Consider the following 10,851-nt stretch of genomic DNA (forward strand, 5'->3'; position numbering starts at 1 on the left):
AGCGTTTGTAACAGTTTGCAAGAGGCAGGTACTTGCTTGCAAGCAGAACAGGGGCAAACAAACTTAGCGGGAGTGTTTACGTGTTCGGTGTAATGACGTACAGCGTCCTCGTCAACTTCTGTAGTCCTATTCAGCCACTTGTTAACAACCATCGTTTTTCAGACACGTAAACTCTCAAAAATCACCAGTGGGGTCACTGCTGATGGATTTAATGTCGTAGAACAAAACGTGATCCGTCTCTTAAATTTGTGTCAACCACAGACATTATTTCCAGATATTTTCCAAAATCCTATGGAGAAATCCCATTGGCTCTGAGACGAGGGAACTGGTAGTGGTAAAATCCTAACTCACTTCCGTGTTTTAGGACTTGTCACTGCACCACTCTATGCTTGTGCGAAATTAAAAAAAAGATAACTGACAATATATAGGGCTGCAGAATTACTCAAAATGTTATTAAAGGTGGGGTAGGTAATTTTGGAGAAACCAGCTCGAGTGCACTAGAATTTGAAAATACACAGCCGGAAAAAATCTTCCACTTCCTTACAGAGCCCCTCCTCCAACACACATGACCAATGAGGGGACGAGATAAGTTTGTGCACAGATGGAAGGCTGACAGGCAGGTAGGCCATCCAGTTATGATTGGTCATGCTTTTTACAGTACTACGGCTTCCAGAGATGACGTTTTTTTATGGATTTTTTGTCAAAGCACTTCAGATATTCATTGCTATCGGGATGTTAAGAGCATTCCATGGAATATAACAAAAAGTGTATCTCGACCCGGTTTCTCAAACTTACCTACCCCACTTTTAAGGGAGTAGTGCATTATTGAAATTGTAGAAAGTAAAGTATTTTAAGAGGCTAAATATGTGCTGAAGATCATGTTGATAGGTCTACTAGAGTGTTCTAATGTATGACTGCAGCTCCTCTGCTCTCCCTCTCTCCTGCCTCTTTGACTCGTCCGTTATGTCGACATTCATTGATCGTGCCACTTCAAAGACTTAAATACATATTGTCAGGGGCGAGGCTGCATGTTGAGTACTAACTAAAGAGAAGAGCAGAGGAGCTAGGCTTTAAAGGTCATAAAAATCACCCAAGTCAAAGTCAGCAGACCTACAGCTCGTCATAAAAAGTAGGTCTCACCCTGAAACAAAGAGGCGTGGCCTCAAAGTGACCCTCATTTATGATTGATGTCTTCTCTGCAATGCTTGTTTTGAGTGACAGCCAAGCGGCGAGGTGATAACTGTGGCCGTTTCTCAATGTCGAGTAAACCTGCTGCAGAGCCACTATTTCAAGTATACTAAGTCATCGATTGGCGCCGAATGCTGGGCATTTAACATGCATTTAAACAGTCCTTTGGCGCCACTCGATGACGTAGTATACTTGACATAGTGGCTCTGCACCAGGTTTACTCAACATTGAGAAGCGGCCAGAGTGTGGGTACGTTGGCTCTATTCACTCTCATGGCTTCTCCTATCAACCTCGCCCAGTTCTCCCACTCTACACCTCTCCCTCCACTGGCTGCAAGAATATGCTTCAAGACACTGGTGCTGGCCTACCGAGCTGTGAAGGGAACAGCCCCTTCCTACATCCAGGCCTTACTTAAACCATATACTCCAGCACGTGCGTCAGCCAATCGGCTTGCTACTCCATCACTGCGAGTGCGACCCAGGCACCCCTCAAAAACACACCCGTTTGCTCTCCTGGCTCCTAAATGGATCAGGACAGCAGAAACTCTGCATATCTTCCGTCGCTGAAAATGCATCTATTTTGAGTGTATCTTGGCCATTAAGTTATTGTCGAAAACAACATTTTAAAAAGTACTTTTTGAGTTAATTTAGGCCTTGTTACTAATTCACCAGCACTTACTATGGTATGATCTTGCTTGAAGTGAATATATCTCCCTTGTTATTCAGAGTTAGATTTTGTTATGGTTTTTGTACTTACTGTAAGTCTCTTTGGATAAAAGCGTTGGCTAAATGATATATATATATAAGGCCCGCAACCTTGGGTGCTCCCCCGTATTTCTCTGAGTCTCGTCTACATTGCTTCAGAAGTTTACCTCACACTTACCGTATGGAAAGCGGCTGGTTGTGATGACGCTGCATTGAGTGGGCGGTCCCTGGCCACCACCAGCTCCACCGTCTCTCCAGGCTGCTGCAGGAGGGCGAGGGCCTGCTGGTGACTGATCCCCGGCTCCAGAGGACTGCCGTTAATCACCAGGATCTGGTCCCTCTCCTGGAGACGCCCGTCCCTGCAGCCACAGCATAATGTCAGTCAGGACATTTTGATAGCATGACACAGGATAAAAGGATAGTATCAAAGCAACTTTAGATAGCAGCTCAGCAGCTAGCTGGTTCGATTTTAATAATTGACCTATGATTGTCCACCAGTATGTAATATACAGGTGCTAAAAAATTAAAAATGGGGAGGAGAAAGATGAAGAGGATTAACAGTAGCAGAATAAACAGTAAAAGAATAAGCAGAAGATAAGGGGAGAAGGAAGATGAAGAGAATGAGAAGTAGAAGAAACAAGAGGATTCAGAAGAGTAAAAACACAGAAGAAAAAAGATGAGGAATAGGAGGAAGAAAGGCACAAGATGAGGGGGAGAAGAAAGAAGAAGAAGACTAACACAATGTACACTGCATTGATAATCTCCATCAGAGTTTGTACATGTTTTAACCCATTTACAATGAATTACCTACACAATATACTATGGCAACCTTGGATCGATTGTTTATTATTCTGTTATCAAAATCGCAGTTTAAAAAAAGTGCAACTACCAAACTAATTGCAAATATAATTACATTAACAATGACCAAGAAAGCTATACAATCTGAAATACAACTAAAAAGTCATTGGGGGTTCATGCTTGATAAAACCTTTTTTTTGAGGACATGAAGACCAGCAGTACCTGGAGACCTTGTTTTAATTTATAGGCAACACCAGTAAATCAATAGGCAATATTGGCACTGAATACTGCTGTTATATATTTCCCATAAATCATTCAGCTCTACTGCCAACAGTTCTACATTTGTTATGTATGTACAAATAAATGCCCATCCTGGGCGCTCTGTTGTTCTCCTTCAGGCCCAGGTCCTCCACCAGAGGCCTGGAGCCTGAGGGTTCAGTATCTTAGCTGTTCCTAGGACTGAGCTCTTCTGAGGGTTCAGTATCTTAGCTGTTCCTAGGACTGAGCCCTTCTGAGGGTTCAGTATCTTAGCTGTTCCTAGGACTGAGCTCTTCTGAGGGTTCAGTATCTTAGCTGTTCCTAGGACTGAGCTCTTCTGAGGGTTCAGTATCTTAGCTGTTCCTAGGACTGAGCTCTTCTGAGGGTTCAGTATCTCAGCTGTTCCTAGGACTGAGCTCTTCTGAGGGTTCAGTATCTTAGCTGTTCCTAGGACTGAGCTCTTCTGAGGGTTCAGTATCTCAGCTGTTCCTAGGACTGAGCTCTTCTGAGGGTTCAGTATCTTAGCTGTTCCTAGGACTGAGCTCTTCTGAGGGTTCAGTATCTCAGCTGTTCCTAGGACTGAGCTCTTCTGAGGGTTCAGTATCTTAGCTGTTCCTAGGACTGAGCTCTTCTGAGGGTTCAGTATCTTAGCTGTTCCTAGGACTGAGCTCTTCTGAGGGTTCAGTATCTTAGCTGTTCCTAGGACTGAGCCCTTCTGAGGGTTCAGTATCTTAGCTGTTCCTAGGACTGAGCTCTTCTGAGGGTTCAGTATCTTAGCTGTTCCTAGGACTGAGCTCTTCTGAGGGTTCAGTATCTTAGCTGTTCCTAGGACTGAGCCCTTCTGAGGGTTCAGTATCTTAGCTGTTCCTAGGACTGAGCTCTTCTGAGGGTTCAGTATCTTAGCTGTTCCTAGGACTGAGCTCTTCTGAGGGTTCAGTATCTTAGCTGTTCCTAGGACTGAGCTCTTCTGAGGGTTCAGTATCTTAGCTGTTCCTAGGACTGAGCTCTTCTGAGGGTTCAGTATCTTAGCTGTTCCTAGGACTGAGCTCTTCTGAGGGTTCAGTATCTTAGCTGTTCCTAGGACTGAGCTCTTCTGAGGGTTCAGTATCTCAGCTGTTCCTAGGACTGAGCTCTTCTGAGGGTTCAGTATCTTAGCTGTTCCTAGGACTGAGCTCTTCTGAGGGTTCAGTATCTCAGCTGTTCCTAGGACTGAGCTCTTCTGAGGGTTCAGTATCTTAGCTGTTCCTAGGACTGAGCTCTTCTGAGGGTTCAGTATCTCAGCTGTTCCTAGGACTGAGCTCTTCTGAGGGTTCAGTATCTTAGCTGTTCCTAGGACTGAGCTCTTCTGAGGGTTCAGTATCTTAGCTGTTCCTAGGACTGAGCTCTTCTGAGGGTTCAGTATCTTAGCTGTTCCTAGGACTGAGCCCTTCTGAGGGTTCAGTATCTTAGCTGTTCCTAGGACTGAGCCCTTCTGAGGGTTCAGTATCTTAGCTGTTCCTAGGACTGAGCTCTTCTGAGGGTTCAGTATCTTAGCTGTTCCTAGGACTGAGCCCTTCTGAGGGTTCAGTATCTTAGCTGTTCCTAGGACTGAGCTCTTCTGAGGGTTCAGTATCTTAGCTGTTCCTAGGACTGAGCTCTTCTGAGGGTTCAGTATCTTAGCTGTTCCTAGGACTGAGCCCTTCTGAGGGTTCAGTATCTTAGCTGTTCCTAGGACTGAGCTCTTCTGAGGGTTCAGTATCTTAGCTGTTCCTAGGACTGAGCTCTTCTGAGGGTTCAGTATTTTAGCTGTTCAGCAAAAGAACAACATTGTTGTAAAATAATATAATGTAAAATAGACTCTTTATTATTTACTTCTGTTATTACTGGCTGCTCCTTCACTTCTTTATATGTTCACTTACTAGTTATCTTTTCCATCCTGGATGTGGTTAGTGTAATATTTAATTTTGGCTTTTATCTGAACTATCTATCTTTGTTGTAAAACTGTCAATGTACCTACTGTAGGTCGAATAAAGGTCCTTGATTGTCTGTAAGATCGGAAAGCAATGGAAGATGGAAAAACACCAGAAGGGTTCATTAAGTATGACTTGATGTTAACTGCAGGGAAGTTAAAGCTGGAGGCTGAACCTGTGTGCGATGCCTCCATGCTGGATCTGTTTGACGAATACGCCCTGACTGCTGCTTCCTGTGGGATTCAGACCGACCACGCTGAAGCCCAGACCTCCAGACAGAGGCCGAGTGAGCTGGCACACCTCTATGTGAAGGCCCTGCACGGACACACACAAACACACACATTTATTTAAAGTGTGTTTACAAAGAGAAGTGCAGGAATGAGTCTTAAACGCTGAACCCAGCACTTCGGGTTCCCTCCCCTCGATGGTTTTCAGAATGAGTTTTTGGTTAGATGCCTGGAATAAGATCTGTGGTTAATACAAGCTTAAGAGATGTTCACGTTTTTGAAAAAGACATGAAATACGTCACTTATTAGCCACTGTAAGTAGCTATGGTAGATGCACATCCATCAGATGTAGTTTGTTTATGACACTTGTTACTTCAAAACTCATAAAGGTGGTGTTAATATATGGAGAGTATCCTGCTGTGACAAAACGTGTAATCAACATGAACATTTGTTCGAAGATTATCCAAAATCCAATGGAAGAATCTCATTGGTTGTTGCAGGCGTGTTTTTTGGCTTCACCCACCTTTGCGGCAACAAGGATCCATTTCTGTAGGTTGAATTCAGATGAGGGCGGAGTCTGGCGGATGGGTGGAGACAAGGCAGTGCTCATTAGGGGGGAGGAGCTGCTGACTGGATCGACAGCGCTCGTGATCAGCTGACCCTTCTTGGAGAAACTGAACTCACTGCAGGCTTCAGGTGGCATACTGCTCAGCTGCAACGTGGAGAAGGAGAGGGAGGAGGAGGAGGAGGAGGAGGAGGAGGAGGAGGAGGACGAAGAGGTGAGAGAGGAGGAGGAGGAGGACAAAGAGGTGAGAGAGGAGGAGGAGGAGGAGGAGGAGGAGGAGGAGGAGGAGGAGAGGAGAAGTGCGGGACAAGGAGGAGGGGAGGAACAAATAAAAAAGAGAAGTAGGAAGAAGAGATAAAGAAGCAGAGGAGGTATAGGGAAAAATCAGAGCACAAGAAGGAAGTCGTTTGAAAGGGGAGATGATGGGTGAGGAGATTAAAGAAAAGAAGTAGAAGACGTGAACGTGGAACAGAAAGAAGAGAAAAGGGAAGGGGATAATGAAAAGGAAAAGAGTGACAGAAAGAGGAGGAGGAGAAACAGAAAGAGAGGTGTGTCAGATGAGGGCACATGTTGGAGCTCTGGAGCCGTGTTGGTGAAGCTCTCTGACACACCGTGCAACCAACACCAGCGGACCAGCAGCCCAGTGGACTGGCTCACCATCACGCTCGGGCTCTCAGGGTCCCACAAACCAGGACCCGCTACATGGAGCTCAGAAACCAGCGCACTGTGCAAGTTCACACCAGCGGCTTGTGTTTGCACACGTACATATTGCATGTTGTATACATAGATATACATGTTAGAGGCATTGGAAAAGACTCTAACTGTAGCATCATTACAGAAACATCTGATGCAGTCAACATGTGATCAGTCCTGTTGTAGGTACAACAAGGATAGTTTCTCTCATTTATATATTTTTCTTCTTAAATAAAAACACAAAATATCAATATCATCTTATTTATTTTTCAGAAATGTCTTCCAAGTTTAAGATTTGATAATTTAACGTTGATAAACGAACACATTGAGTGGAAATGTACCACTTTAATCCCAGAGATGATAGCATTGTTTTGTAAATGATTCAGCTGTACTGTTAGGGAACGTGTCCTCCTCGGACCGGCTCTTCCCCCCCATATCAACTTCAGGTTTTACCACCGAAACAACCTCACTCATAAAGACACAGGAGAGAGAGACACGCTCTATATGCAACGACATTGTCGACAGAAGAGAAAGACATGTAGTTAAAACATGAAGCAGCGAAGCCTGGGGGTAAGTGGGGAGGAGAGAGGAGGAAAGGAAATCAATAGATTCCTCTGCAGGCCTCTCGCTCTGAACAGGTAATGTATTAATGACCTTTACACTCACGTTGTGGAAACTTATCAGTCTGCAGCTTATTTAGGCCGGGCTGACGGAGCAGGATCCAGAGTCATTTCATCAATACGCCTCGACAAGGCCGTTACTCAAACCAAGACACTAGATATTAAAGCTTGATAGATCCGCAGAGAGCCGTGGGGAGGGGTAGGAAAATAAAGAAAGAAAGAGAGAGAGAAGTCCCCGCTTCATATACCCTCCACCGGCTCCACTCAACACTTTCATAGACTCAGCTCTGACCTTCGCAGCACTTACAATATGAAGCCCGGCGACGGTTATTGCCATTATCTTAATTTGGCCTGCAGATTGTTTATTGTAAAGGCTCGGCGTCAGTACGGGCTGGAGCTGCATACAGATTAGGGGCAGAGGGGGGGGGTGATTCAATGTCCCCCCTTAGCCCCACTGACAGGTCACGCTGTTGGACAGGAGGCAGCAGTGTGCCGACACCTTTAGGGTATTTATTTAGAGCTACACATATGTTATCTTGTAAATGTTTCTGTATGATGCATGAATTATCTCCCATTGTAGTGTGTTGGTCATCGGTAGTGTGCTTACTCTCCTGTTTAGTGTCTGGGACAGTATTCTATAGCTGTTGATGCTTTATTTGACTGTCCCACTTCGCACATCTCCATTCTGTCTGGTGGCGTGAGGGATTAAAGGCAGCATGTCGGTAGATACAGGCGCCAGCTTCTTAAGAAGAACGTCTACTAATGAGGCTCCTTTCTCTGGTATGTCAGTATGTTTTAAACTCTGTTTGTGTACGTTTCAATACGACTAATCGGTTTGGTTCCAAAGAAAGTACTTCCAGTTGCTGTGTAACAGAAAGAAAAGTTGATAAGTGATGTTGGATTTAGGATTTGAAAACCCAAGTTTAAGACTAGATGAAGACAGGATGCCTAAAGCTAGCTAGTATTGGTAAATATCTTAATTTAGACTCTTCCTATAACTATAGCATTACGGCCTTAAACTCTTCGGGAGGATTGTGAGCAGCCTCCACCTGCGACAGGCTGAGGTGAATGTGTGGCCGTAGCTCCAGTGTGTCTCAGACGTGTTGTAAGCAGTGCTGCTGGGGTGTGTCACCTGGCTGCGGAGCTGGTTGATGGAGTGCTGCAGGGTGAGGATGTGGCTGAAGAGGGGACTCTGCAGGGTCTCCCTCAGGTTGCCCATGGTTTCACTGTGGGTCCACTCCTCCCTCTGCAGCAGTTTGGTCTGCAGTCGCTCCAGAGCTCCCAGAACTTGCTGGCGCTCCGCTGAGGACGCTGAACACAGGACGCATTCATTAGACAGCAGTAACAACACAAAGACAATGCAATTCCAACTGATGGCTGTTTGAAATGTTAAACAGGTGAGAGGATTTACCTGCTGGGACATTTTCAAACATTGTCCTCCCTCCCTCTCTCTCTGTCTGTTGTTCTGGACCAATCTGAAAAGAGAGACAGACAACAATATTTCACTTTTATTTCAAACACAACCCATAACAGACAGTGTGTGTGTATACGTCTACCAGTTAATAGTGCATTTTCTGTTTTGCGGTTTTAAAGCTTTAAAAAAAAAAGCTGCAGTTGTGTCACAACCAGAGAAAAACACTTTATTTGTGCTGCCTGGAAACAGTGTGGTGTTCAGCAAAGAAAGAGTGCAATGTGACTTTGATGTACTCGGGGAATAAGTGCTGTCAAAATGAACATTATACTTTTTTCTTGGCACGTTAAAAATTTAGAGACTAATTGTGATATCTTCAAATACAACTTTACCACAGGGCTTTACTGAATGGTTTAGTTTAATTAGCATTTGCTTGTTTTAAGCTGTTTTTTATTGCATGGTGAAAAACACTTTTAATCGTGTTTCAAATGTGTGTCAAAATACACTTTCCCTATTTATCCTAACAAGAAGCTGCTTGAAAGATGACTGCACTTGAGGAAAATACAAAGTCATAATTTAAGAATTTACAGCCAAGACCAACTATATACATCTGACTATATTGCTTGAGGGAAAATGGTGGAGAAAGGAATCTACAGGAGCTAACATTTAAACATCAGTGCAACGAAATCACGAGTGAGCTTCATTCATTTGGATGCATTCTGCTCATGGAGTCTGCCAGTCAACAGCAGCCAAACCCCATCCTGAACATATGTCCCATCTAACTTCTTAAATGCTGCCTAAATGCTTAAAGTGCTGCTTTTGCTATAACATATTTACAACATATTTAAATGTTTTGCAGTTTTTTATGCAATGGGCACTTTAACTCTGAAAACTTTAGGTACATTCTCCTAAACTTAAATACTTTTACTGACCGTAGGCCTACCATTCTCAATTCAGTATTTTTACTTAAAATTGAGTATTTGTACAGTTACTCAAATAAAGAATCTGAGTGCTTTTTGTAGTGTACCCTCCTCATGTGCTCACAGCTGATTCCAGCACTGACAGGCTGTTCGTGGAACAGGCTGCTGTGTGCTGCGTTCAGGTGCCTGTCTCAGGTTTCTCAGGTTAAAATCCTCGTTATCAGCACGGCTTGTTTACACAGTCAGATCAAAGCAGAATCCACACACACATATGGTAAAACAACCAGACCAACATTCTCCAACCTGCACATCAAACAGAAACTGACCTGCTGACATGAAACCTCCTCACACCTGTAACCTCACCTGAGAAACCAGGAAGTGAAACTCAAACAACTCAAAAGGGAGGATGGTGAATATTCAAACCATAAGTTTGAACTAATCAATATAAATACTTTCTCAAATCCATATTGTGTATATTCTACTATCCTAAAGACGGCTGACAGCTTAAAATACTGAAGTAAATCTGTTGCAAGCAGGTTCAATTCGCAACAGGTGCATCAAACATTATTAAACCAAAGAAAAAACATTTAAAGCAGCCGCTACTTCTTACAACAAACGTGTTCTGATTTGCGACAAGACCAAACTGTACTTATCCGTGTGTTTATAAACCAAAACTGAGATTAAACAGCAACCAACTATGTATCTTCCAGCGTGTTAATTTACAGCTAACAGCTGGCTACACGTTAGCATGCTAAGTTAGCTTGGTAAATGGCGTCTAAAAAAGAGTTTTGAATAATTTAGAGCAGATAAACAGTCTGGGGATAGAGCTGAAAGTCAGTGAGGAATTCTAAGAAAACAGAGAGGTTTTAAAGGGGTTTTGAACTGATGTAAAAACTCACATGAAGTGAATCCAGTTTGGCATCAGTGTTGCTTTAATGCTGCGTTCAGGTGCTATCGGAAGTATTTGTCCAATGCATGTTTAGCACAAGTAGAATAATGGTGGATGTTATTAGCATCATTTAACAACCGAACGCGAAGACAGTGTGAGGCAGTGTGTTCATGTCCATATTCTTTGCTTTACATATGTTACACGTTTTTTGTTTTTGCTTCATGCGATATTTTCTCTAATAATATCCGTTTTTTCATAATATATTAAGTTATTTTCAGTACACTTACTCAATTAGTGTACTCTACGTGTTGATGTCCTTATACATTGCTGGAGTATTTGCATATATTGCTACCTTTTACTTCTTATCGAAAACATTTATGCATCGATTGCTAATTAAAGGCGCAAATATATGCAATTAAACAAAACTACAACCAATACAAATCATCATTAGGTATAACATAAACAACGTACAATGTTGTCACAGGTTATAAACAGGTTCATGTCAATTGTCATTAATATAAGTTGCAAACACAAGAATATACTCCTGCAAAAACATAAACACGTACAAATAGTTGAGAATCATAGAAACCAAACAAAAAAAGGTTAATGACAAAGGTGCAATGATCACA

General features: G+C 43.1%; 1 protein-coding gene across 1 annotated transcript in view; it reads right to left on the reverse strand.

The window, feature by feature from the left end:
- The window catches only part of patj (PATJ crumbs cell polarity complex component), a 112,354-nt gene extending 102,072 nt beyond the window's left edge, over positions 1-10,282 (reverse strand). Inside the window, exons 1-7 of the mRNA XM_071203041.1 lie at positions 10,233-10,282; positions 9,660-9,696; positions 8,414-8,477; positions 8,135-8,313; positions 5,648-5,836; positions 5,073-5,212; positions 2,071-2,251 (exon numbers count right to left, since the gene is read on the reverse strand). Coding sequence (XP_071059142.1) covers positions 2,071-2,251; positions 5,073-5,212; positions 5,648-5,836; positions 8,135-8,313; positions 8,414-8,435 — 711 coding nt within the window. The 5' untranslated portion in view covers positions 8,436-8,477; positions 9,660-9,696; positions 10,233-10,282. The remainder of the gene's footprint in view (positions 1-2,070; positions 2,252-5,072; positions 5,213-5,647; positions 5,837-8,134; positions 8,314-8,413; positions 8,478-9,659; positions 9,697-10,232) is intronic.
- Positions 10,283-10,851: the final 569 nt, after the last annotated feature.

The sequence above is a fragment of the Pseudochaenichthys georgianus genome, chromosome 4 (genome assembly GCF_902827115.2).
Source record: "Pseudochaenichthys georgianus chromosome 4, fPseGeo1.2, whole genome shotgun sequence".
NCBI lineage: Eukaryota > Metazoa > Chordata > Actinopteri > Perciformes > Channichthyidae > Pseudochaenichthys > Pseudochaenichthys georgianus.